General features: G+C 29.9%; 1 protein-coding gene across 1 annotated transcript; it reads right to left on the bottom strand.

Annotated features, from left to right (window-relative positions):
* Positions 1–1,557: 1,557 nt before the first annotated feature.
* On the bottom strand, positions 1,558–2,849 carry LOC125860047 (digalactosyldiacylglycerol synthase 1, chloroplastic-like). The gene is made up of 3 exons (XM_049539947.1): positions 2,712–2,849; positions 2,189–2,538; positions 1,558–1,918 (listed from the first exon to the last, which is right to left on the bottom strand). The coding sequence occupies exons 1-3, from the start codon at positions 2,847–2,849 to the stop codon at positions 1,558–1,560; spliced, it is 849 nt and encodes a 282-aa protein (XP_049395904.1).
* Between the last annotated feature and the right edge of the window lie 8,881 nt (positions 2,850–11,730).

Genomic DNA, 11,730 nt, shown 5'->3' with positions numbered 1-11,730 from the left:
GAATTATAGATAATAAAGTAAAAAACTGAAAGTGTGGCCTGTAATTTAATTTGAATTTATTGTAGATAATTAATGATTAGCATGAAATAAGGGATTCAAACAAATTAACAATATTTTTTATCCTTAATTCACTCAAAATCAGTTAAGATAAATTAAAAAATCAGATCATATCATTCTTTTGTAGATAATTAATAAATAGCACGAATTAAGGGATTTAAACTAATTAAGATTATTTAGTATCCTTAATTCACTCAAATCAGTTAAAATCAAATAAAAATTCAGATTTTATCTTCTTCTTTTTTCAACGTTTCTCTCTCTTCAATTTGCAACAAAAAAAACTCAACGTTTCTCTCTTCAATTTTCAACAAAAAAAAATTCCACATTCGAGTAATTGAAGTTTTTTTCATCTTTAAAAATTCTTGATTTTGCTGTGATGGACAACTACGTATCAGTTTTAATCAAACATGGTGAAAGATGGGATCCTTTGGGTTAGTATTTATTATTGTTTAACGTTTGTTTTAGAATGATAGCGAAGTGAAACAAAAATGACCAACCTGTCGATTAATTGAAGGTGGAGTCATATTTTGTTAACTGTTGATATCATATTATGTTTACTGTTGTGGAATGTAAAAAATTTAGTTTTTTTTTGTTTATTTGTTTATTTTGTATACGGTTATCGTTTTGTGAAATTATAAATTTAATGTGATTTTATGAATAAATTTGATACAATAAATTAAATGAAATTTGTATGAAAGTGTGCTAATTATTCTGTAAAAATAATTTAATTATAATGTTGACGAATTTATGAAAATTTATTTTATTTGATAATGAATTTGATAGTATAAGTCGAATGAATTATGTATGAAAAGTGTGTTAAGAAATATGTAAAAAAAAAAAATTGGAATTCTTGAAGAAGTGTATTACAAGTGTTTTAAATTGGTATTAAATGTGAAATTGTTGAGTTTATATAAGTTTTGTTATTTCTTTATAAAGTTGGGTGACGGTAATTAATTATTTGGGACGAGAAATGTTTATAGTTTGAATGAATAATCGTTTTGTATGAAATGTGTATTAAATGAGTATGAAAATGTATAAATTTGGTATGAATGATGATTGTTGTATGAAATGTGTATTAAGTGAATATTAAATGTGAAATATTATGTTTTGTATGAAATTTGTTTTGTAATATACTGTTTGAATGATATTTGTATGAAAAAAATAATGACGAGTGTGTATAATTTTGTTGTTATTATAATGATTTTTATGGATGAAATTTGTATTGTCTTTGAAATGAAAAATTAATATTATTTAACATATTTCTAATTGATTTGTATAATGTTAGACTAATTGTTTTTTTTTTAATGAAACAGAGAATTATGTTGATTTTCAAATGAAATGAATTATATATGAAAGAGGGTTGCTGATGTGAAATTCAAAAGGTCTAAAGTTACTTGCAGGAGATGTTGTCAAGTTGGCCACAACATGAAGCATGTTCAAATTATCCTGTGCAAAGTTTATTTGTTTAGACTATATAGAATTTTTATTTTATTTTGTCGTTTAGATTAAAGTTTTGTTTTGATNTTTTCCTATGCCTTTCCTGCTTTTTCTACTGTCACTGCCTTTTTCACTAGTCAAAACCTTATCGAGATCAGAATATTCGATGAATCTCTGTGTTGCAGCTTCCCACGAAAGCTTATATTGTTCCTCGGGAGTGAGAGGCTGAGGCTCACCGGTCATTGCCTCTTTAACCTTTTCTACAAAGTCTTCTGATGTCTTATAAGTCAAGCAGTTAGGAAATGCCTGGAAGAACTCATTAGACGGATGATCTGCACAAACTACAAATTTCCCCATAGCGAGTGCCTCAGCTGTAGCTGTACAGAGTACATCACTGATACTAGGATTTATGAAGATTTTATAACTGCAAGCAAAAATTTATCGATCAGGAAAGGTGAACCATGAAGTACGAGATGGAAGTACATTTTTACGCAAGTAACTAACAGTCGCCTTTCAAATCCATTAAAGAACCAAAAAATATGCTTTCAAGTCAAAGAAAGTTTATGTATTTGTGAGTAAAGTATAGGTAGCACCAATGTTCTATCGAAACTTCAAAGTTTTAAAGCAGCTTTATGATATTACATATTACCAGCATTTTCGCAGAAAAAATAAAGGGGTTCTATTAAAAGGATACCTATGAAGAGAATCATCCGCGTGGTCTCTGCCTTTCATGAAGTTGACATTCAAATTTAACGTCCTAGCTGTTGTCTGCACTTCATGAGCATCTTCCCCGTTGCCAAACACATCCATATTAAAACCAACAAGGTCACTTTTGTGCTTCGCTAAAAGGTCTATTAACTCCCTGTAACCCTTGGCCCAAACCATTTTTCCCAAGAAGTATGCACCTTTAGAGAATACTTGCTGACCGCTTTGTCTTTCTGCAGCCATTTTTTCTCCAATTTTCAGAAACTTCGGATTTACACCATGAACATTACAGACCACAGACCTGGGTAAATCCTGTGTAGCAGCAGAAAGGCGAAGCACCTAAACAACGAAATTAGCATTTCCATCAGAACCAGGATAAATAAAATAATTAGACATGATAAACACAATTTGAAGTGCTAACGCATCTTTTGGTCTGTAAAGCTGTAAAGAATTTAATCAACAACTTTTCCTACTCCCGTCTTGGAGAACTCAATCAATATGTAAAAAATTACCTTGTCACAATGCGCTCTTGTGACCCAATTATTTACGTGTTTCACAAGGAAGGCTTGAAGAGCCCCATTCTTCTCTCTTTTGATATACTCCAAATAATTTGTGTGAACAATACCAACGACATGGTTAAACTTAAACATGCTTAATCAAATAACGCATGAACTAAAACTGAAATTATGCAATAATACATGGACTAAAACCGTTATTTCTCCTTCTTTTTTATTTTATAGTTTTTACATATTTTTGCGCAAAAATTAACCAACGAACATTCGTTTTCTTAAAAGAGAAATAATTGGGGGGGGGGGGAATGTAGTCTATCAATTTTTTACATTTTTTTAATAGTGATAACATGACAATTAAAGTTTGAAATAAAATTATTGATCCAATACGTTATTCAAATTCATCATAAGACTTGTATTTTTTTTTAATAAAATAGATTGAATGAAGATAATACCAAATCGAGCTTGTTCGTCAATTGTTTTGTCCAAGTGGAGTTTGGTGTTTTATGACTCTTTGATCATGATAAATTTGTCAATAGATAATTAATTGTTAGGATCACAGAAATGGATCCAGAATTTGAAGTTTACGAATTTTTAAAGATTTTAAATTTTTTAAAAATAGTATAAAGTGTCCAATGGAATTTGAATCCAAATTAGGAGGGATAATGTAGCTTTAGCAACTTCAATTTCTATCACAGGACCAAGCACTTACTTTGTCACGGTGGGTTTTCAATAAATATTTCTTATGTATTTGAGTAAACATTACGATTTTCACTAGTTTAGTACTTAATTACCTCATTTCCCTTCAGTTTACATTATTACAAATTCTACCATATTTTTCACCTCGGATACATGTATCTATCGGTTCTAGATACATGTATCAGATNAGTGTAATCAATGTAAAATCCCTATAATTGTGTAAGAGATAATTATGGGGTATTCTTTATTTAAATAATTTAATAATAATATAAAATTACAAAAAATTACTTACTTTAATAAAGTAAAATTTAATTAATTTATAAATAATTAGTGATATGTTATAACCCGTAATTAAACTGTTATAAGCAAGAATTTTTTAAAAGTAGATTTAAAACCTGTAATATTGACTCTTAAATGTGTATATGGGGTGATTTTTCCTAAAGACTAATATGAAGTTTAGTACATGTTGGCCCATTGGGCTTCAATTAGAAGTTTACGGGTCAGCCCATTTTGTTAACCCAACATCCTTACAAAAATGTTGTTGCACCGAATCAAGATATTTACGCGGGGTGTCATTTTCATAATAATGTAAATATGTATATTCGTCAGGATATCTCCTTCTCCTCTCCTTGTTCGCCGCTTTCTTTATATGTGCAGTAGAAAATTGAATACTCATGCTTATGCATGATTATTTTAAATTGATTTTGATGGAAAATCACCATTATCGAATTTTATTGAACTTATTTGTAGAAGAACACAAAGTGTATCTATTGATTTTGTAAGATTCGAATTGAATTTTGTTATTGGGACATCTATATGAAAGTTGGAATCAAATTTGGAGTTGATTGGATCAATTATGAAGCAAAAATGTATCCTTAATTTCCTTATAACAAATTATGGTGATCGATAGGATTTTGACCATAAATCATGAGGAATTATAAAAAAAATTAGTCACAAATGCTATAAGAAAATCTTCTAGATACGTCAACATATTGGTGAATTTCTACACATGTTACAGTGATTATAAAAATTTGACTAGAAATATTCGTGATAATCACCATAACTTATTGTAATTACGGCAAGTCTTTTGGCGATTCAACAGGATTTAATTTACTTTTGACTCTAACGAAAAACATTGTTTATTGCACATTTTTCTTTAATAAGGTCAAAATTTAAACTGCGGCACCAAAAAATGTTATTTGTGCATTTGGTTAAATTTAAACAGGTTAAAATAATCAAGTTAATAAATGAATGGTCACCAATTCACCAAAGGTTACTTAACTAGGCTGAGATAAATTGATCAAGATGAACTAATGGTTCTCAATCACTTAATTATATTTAATGCTAAGATAATAAGATTAAGAGGTACTTTTTCATTATTTAGTCAAATAAAAGGGACCTAGCTATATGAAATTGAGTATCAATATAATAATCCTACGAGGGAAATAAAAAGGAATTAGCCCAACGGCTTAGCTATGAATTTGTGTCCATCGTTAATATGCTCGTAGCTGTTAACTTTCTACGATGAAAAAATCGAACATGTTGCAAAACTTACATCGGATAATATATATTTGTCAAATTTCGCGGTAAAAGAATTCATCTTTATTTTCATTAATTAGTTTTGAAGTCGATGAATTCATAATTTATTGCATCGTTAGAACCAAGAAAAAAATTTGATATTTTAAATATTGTGTATGTGCACACATTATTCCCCTCCCTATTTATGAGGTGAATATAGTATGACTATATTTCTACATTAAAGATAAGATTTTGAAGCAAAAAATACACAAGTTGAACTGCCTAGAGATTGACGTTGTTACGCGCCTATCATGCAATCGAGTAAATAGCTCTACGAACGAATGGATCGACTTGAAAAATAAAAAGATTTGTACAAGTTATACATTTCGTCACCACTTTGTGATAAATCATGAAGTAACATATATTAGATAGATATGAAACGATTGGTGAAATAATGAAGTGGATTGCACATTCCTGAATTTATACACAATCAAAGGTATTCAGGTTATAGAGGGGAAAAAAAGCTAGAATCTTGAGTAGGAGAGCATGCATGCTTAGCGCGCTAGGGACATTATAGATTCGCCCTAACTTTTGAGTGCTATATATATGTAGTTAAGTGATTTTTTCTGTTACAACAAACAAGAATAATTATGTTTTTACTAAGTAATTTTCGATAATTGACTGATCATTTGAGTAATAGAATCGTACCTTTTAAGGTGTATATCGGGCTGAGTACAAATAAAAAAAATTGAATAACGTAAGGTCTAAGGGGGATATAATTACCTTGTATAACTTAAAAGGGGAAATTTAATAAATTTGTCACATCATTTGATTTTTGATGAGTTCACACCTATATAATGAAGATTTAAGTGATTAATTAATACATATTGTGTACTATTCATATGTACGAGGAAGCATAGGATTGATTAAATATTGGAGCTATAAAGAAATATATTTAGGATAGTATATATAACATTTAATTGTTTAGTTTATTGAACATTAAGCAAGTTTTATAACTTCAAAAGGTGGACAAAATAATTTACATTTAGAAATTAGTGTATTTCTCACATAATTGTTTTCTAAATTTTTTGACAAAATTCATGGAAGATGTATTTTTTTGTAAGTGTTTCCCACGAAATCGATGGAAATATCGATGGTATTCCGATAGAAATGTTCAAGGAAAAGCAGTATACGATCAGCTTAATGTATTTATTGAAGAGTTCCACGTCAGATGAAAAATGGATGTCAAGTCTCTTTAAATGTCTTGAGCAATCATCTCCTTTTGATCTAACTTTTGGATTGAGTACAAAGATTAATTTTTCACAAGATTTATTAGCTATTTTCTAAATTAAGTTAGGCAAAAATTCATTTCTTTATAGTATATGTAAATTTCCTAGGGATGAGGGGTGGAAATGGGTCAAGTGGACCCTTTATAATTTGAATTGAAAAAAATTACCCTACTTATAAAGGCTATAATATTAAGGGGAAAAGCTCAAATACGTCATAGAATTTTGAGAAAAGAAAAAAGGTTCATTTATGTCATCCGTTAAAAGTTTGACTCACCTATGTCAATTTCGTTTGATAAAAGGTTCATCTATTTCTAAATCTGATCTTTGAATATTTTCAAGTTTTTTGAATTTTTGGGACTTTTACTCACGAATCTTTAAAAAAAAAAAAGAATTAAATGTATATCCAGATACAACTTCAAAAACTCGTACTTTCAAGTTTCAACTTCAAAATCAATGGCCAAATGAAAGCTCAAATTTACACCACGTATGATCTCATTTAAGAAGGGAAGCAGAACATATTTTTAATTATTTAATTATATACTTTAACATATGATTGTTTATATTCAAAATGATTGGATTGACTAATACATATTTACACCGCGTAGAACTCATTTAAATAAAAAACACTCCCATGTCAAAAAATTTAGTATTCTCAAGGCTCAGCCCCAAAACTATATATTATGAATGAAAAAATTATATGATACTCTTATCGAAAAATTTAAACTATTACAATAAGCAAACTTTTTAATTCATTAATTATAATTTTAACATGATTTAACATCGAAACAAACTGTTTGAATATTCTCGTGTATAGTTCTTGATATTTAACTATATTGCAATTTTTCATATATACGTTTCTCCACATTTCTTAAAACCGGTAATAGGTTTTGTAAAATTGATTTTATCGTGTGAAATCACATTTTTTTAACTTAATTATATATTTAACACTCCCATACATATGCGTATGTTTTTATTTTCATGGATCAGCCTTGTGAAATTTTTTTATATAATTTGTAGTAGTTAAATAAAAAATTCAAAAAAAAATTAATTCAATAATAACTTAGTTGATTGGTTAGCTACGAAAATAAGAAAATCAAAAACTAAGTCAAGCAAAACCCCTTTACAACTCTAAAATTTGAAGCCCGTGCAATGTTAGGCCGTTTGCCATTTGCACTTGTACACATAAATACGTCCTTATTATCGATGGTCTTTTTAGTTGACAACTCATGTGTTAGAATACACACTTTAATTTTAACTAAAAATAAAATGGAGTTCAATTTACTTTTTGGTATATTAAATTGGTACTAATGACATCATCTGATGCACTACAAAATTTGAGAAAATGTATAATTTATATCACAAGGTCTACTATATTCAGATCGTCTTATTTTTCGATAAAATACTAATGTTATCATGATTATTTCGACTAGAACTTGTAATATTTTGGCCTCCTATAATAACTTGAGTGTTCTACAAAGCAAAACTATTTTTTCTTGACATTAGTATGTATTAGTATTAATTAATCTCCGTTTGATCAAACTTTAAATAACTAAATGAATCATAAGTCATGCATACGTACTACAAGGTCTATAATTTTTATGATTGTGTTATTTTTTTTAAAAAATTCAATGGCAGACCTATATAATTTCTAGTATCTCCAACCTCTTTTATTTAATTTGACTACTAGAGTAGATAAAATATTATAATTGTTATCAAAATAATTTCTAGTAGTAGTGAAACCATTTTTGTTGACATTGTTATTTACTAATGTTTAATCTCATTTTGATCAAGTTGTAAATAACTAAAATGATCAAGCAAATGTTATTTGTAGTATGAGGTCTACAATTTATATGATTATGTTCATTTTTCTAGAAAATTCAGTGGCAAACCTATATAAATAAGGAGAATCAAGCAAGTCAAATTTAACGATTTTTTTTTTCAAATAANCCCCCCCCCCCCCCTCTTCCCTCCATTTTATTGGGCTATTAGAGTAAATAAAATATTGTTATTACTATGACAACTTGTGCGCTCTACAAAGTGTGAAACTAACCTTGTTGATTATTAATAGGTATTAATGTATATCTCCTTTTAATCAAGCTTTAAATAACTAAAAAAAAATGAAATGTCATATGTACATACTATGAGATTTATGACTTTCATGTTCATGTCATTCTTTTGAAAAATTCAATGCCAAACATATATATTACAAGAAAGGAATCACACAAGTTAAATTTAGTGACTTTTTTTTTTAGTATCTCCATCCTCTTTTGTTTTATTTGGCTATTAGAGTAGATAAGTGTTGCGCCGCGTTTTTCTCAAAACGGGTTTTTCTTTCGGATGCACGACCTAACAATTCTTTTGGATTTTGAAGCAATTGAAGAGTCGCCACCTAACGAATTAAAGCGCGTTAGGGCACCTATCTAACCTAAACTAATTCTAGCTAAGGTCAACGAACCAGAAATTAGGGTAAGGGTTCAAATTACCTCAAGGGGAAGGTGTTAGGCATCCCTCAAGGTCCACAAATGTGGATACCGACCGTATCTCATGCAATTTATGTGGAGTTACAAGTAGCATTTAAAGTCACTTCATTTATTGGTTATTTAAGCATGTCTGCTAGGCGATAACTAATAATAAACAATTAAGATCTATTTATTTATTTGTTATTTAATTAATCATGCAAGACTAAGTGATAACATAACATTAAATATATTAAACATGAAACAGCTATAGAAGATAAGCGAGGAGATAGAAATTGCACAATCAAATAGAATAAACAATTCTATATTTTTATTTAAGCTACCTCAAACAAATATAATAATAAACAAATAAAGGGACAAAGGAAAGGGAGATTCTGAAGGACTTTAGAATCAGCACTCGACTTTATTTTTGATAGGCCTCCGGGTAGTGACTGACAAAACCAAGGTTTGTCGCTTTAAGCCTGAATCGATGTCATCATATCCATAGGGCCTAAATTACTCGTACCCTACCACCATATGCTTTTCGTCTCTAAAAGGTATCTAGCGTCCCCGCTTAAGGTCCAAGAGGCATTAAACTACTATTGGGAAGGGTTTAGACGGAAATAAACTCCTAATAGGCCCACCTAGACACCAAGTCAAACAAATAGAACAACACTTAGCACGTAAATCTCATATTGGCCTCTAGATTTTTATTTAGCATGCTAGCAAACACATATAAAGTGAAAGGTTTTGTGCTTAGTGTGGCATACGAACATTTAAGTAAGCAACAGTAAATTACTTAATTAAGAGTGGCAAAAAAATTACAAAAAATGCAGAATTTAATGAAATTGGTTTTAAAATATAGATGAAAAGTGATAACAGGTGCAAAAATATATATTTTAGAACAGTAGCAAACTTATTTATTAATTCAGAGATTCATTTTAAGTAGCAGTCAATTTATTAGATGCAGAAATCGGGTAGCTAATTTTTTTATTTTATTTTTTAGTGGCAAAATTAGCATGCAGAGATTAATATTTAAAGCAGAGTTGTATTAGGGTAGCAAGTAGCAGACATGGTAAATTATTGGTAGCTGAGTTTAAGTAGCAAAACGATTGATTAAATACAAAAGCTAATTAATTTAATCAGGGCGATATATATGTAGCAGATGCAGAAATTAATTATTAGTTAATTTTAAATGGCAAACAAGTAGTTACAATGCAGAATAGATAATGTCAAGCAGGTTAATATGCGGACAAAAGAATTATTGATTACCTTTATTTATTTATTTATTTTTCTTTCTTTTAAGTGGTAGTACTTAATGTATCACAGAGTAATGACACAATACATAACAAAATGTAGTTCAATTATCTAACACGCTGGAGATTGGTTGATTTGCTAATTCATAAACATATCAAAATTGCAACAGACATATGACTAGTCCAGTTTAAAGAACCTAAAATTGGTTTACAATTCCAGATTTTAGTGACATGCCGAAAATTGATTCATAAAACTATATATATGATCTCTAAGTGTTTGAAAGATTGAAAATATATAGCTCCTATAGGCATGATTTCTACACACTAATGACATATTAAGAAATATTTAAATCCTATAGGCATGCATTTCTGAGTACTAATTGTTCAAACAAACATATAGGCATGCTTTCTAAATGAAGTATAAGGAAATAATTAATTAAATCTTGGTTTTCCTTATTGGAAAAGAACTGAACGGTCAAATAAGGGAAAGGAATAAAGGGAATCAATTAATATTATTTTCCTTATTTTCAAGGAGTGCCAGATCAGTTTTGTTAATTTATTTGTTACCAAATGTGAGCAGCTAAATAAGACAATAAAATAAATACGAGTTGCAAAAATAAGGTAAGAACTGGCCGGCATGCATAAGGAAAACGATAATCAAATAATCACTTATTACTAGAATACCATAAATAAACAAGACCAATTTTTAAGGAAAACTAAATCAATTAAAGCAATCTATCAATTAATAATTTGAAACAAAGAGAATCCGTAAAAGGCAAGTAATTATCACACTAAATTACAGATTGCAACTTTGCTTATTAAATCAGAATCTTAATATATGTAGACAATCCTCGGCAAACTAAATCACGGCTTAAATTAGGTAGAAAAAAAAAATTATCCAATCGAGGAATCATTCAGAATGCTAATCTAGTCAAAATATGAGAAATATTAATTTATCTTGAAAGCTATGTACATTACAGCAGCAAAACATACGGCGAATCAACAAGGAAAAAAAAATTAATTTAGAAGAATAAGTAAAGTTTTTTTTCAATTAATCAGCCAAATCAAAGTTACAAGGAGGAAATCAAGTTAGGATAGTTCTAGGTATGACATTTTACTATATAAACAAAGAAACATATAAAATCCCTTGGTTAGGATCATGGCCTGCATATTAAATCAAATAACTCACAAAATTGGAATCCAGGCAGATCGCAAGAAAGCAGAAAAAATCATGAATTTGAATAGCACCTCGGCGGATTATAATAGAAGCAATGAACCGACTTCATTCTCACAAAATAAGAACAGGATATATATATATATATATAAAAAAAAAAAATGTAAATGCATCAGCTTGTATATCCTCATTTTAGACCCATGCTTGAATAATTTGCCATAGACTTAAATAAGTGAAAATCACTCTAAACTCAAACGAAAATGAAAGTTGTTAGCCGAAACGAGATGATAATTGGAAGAGATGTACGAACCTGGACGTATCTGTCAAACATCCGTCTTAAATACACTCGAAATCCCAAAAGAAATGTCCGCCGGAAACTCGCTGCTGGTTGTTGCGGGCTGCTGCTGTTGCTGGTCGGAGCTGTTTGCTGCTGGAGTTCGCCAGACCTGGAGCTACTGTTGCTGGTTGGAGCTGTTTGCTGCTAGAGTTCGCCAGACCTGGAGCTGCTGCCAGCGAAGGAGGCTCGCTGGTGGTCCTCGCCAGCTGCTGGTTCTCACCTGGCTGTTCGTTGTTGCTTTCACCTTCATCGCCGGCTGCCTGGAGAGAAGAGAGGAAGAGCAGCAGCCTCGT

This window comes from Solanum stenotomum, chromosome 1, assembly GCF_019186545.1.
Source record: "Solanum stenotomum isolate F172 chromosome 1, ASM1918654v1, whole genome shotgun sequence".
Classification (NCBI taxonomy): Eukaryota; Viridiplantae; Streptophyta; class Magnoliopsida; order Solanales; family Solanaceae; genus Solanum; species Solanum stenotomum.
The sequence above is the reverse complement of the archived record's forward strand: the minus strand, read 5'-3'. Positions and strand labels throughout refer to the sequence as shown.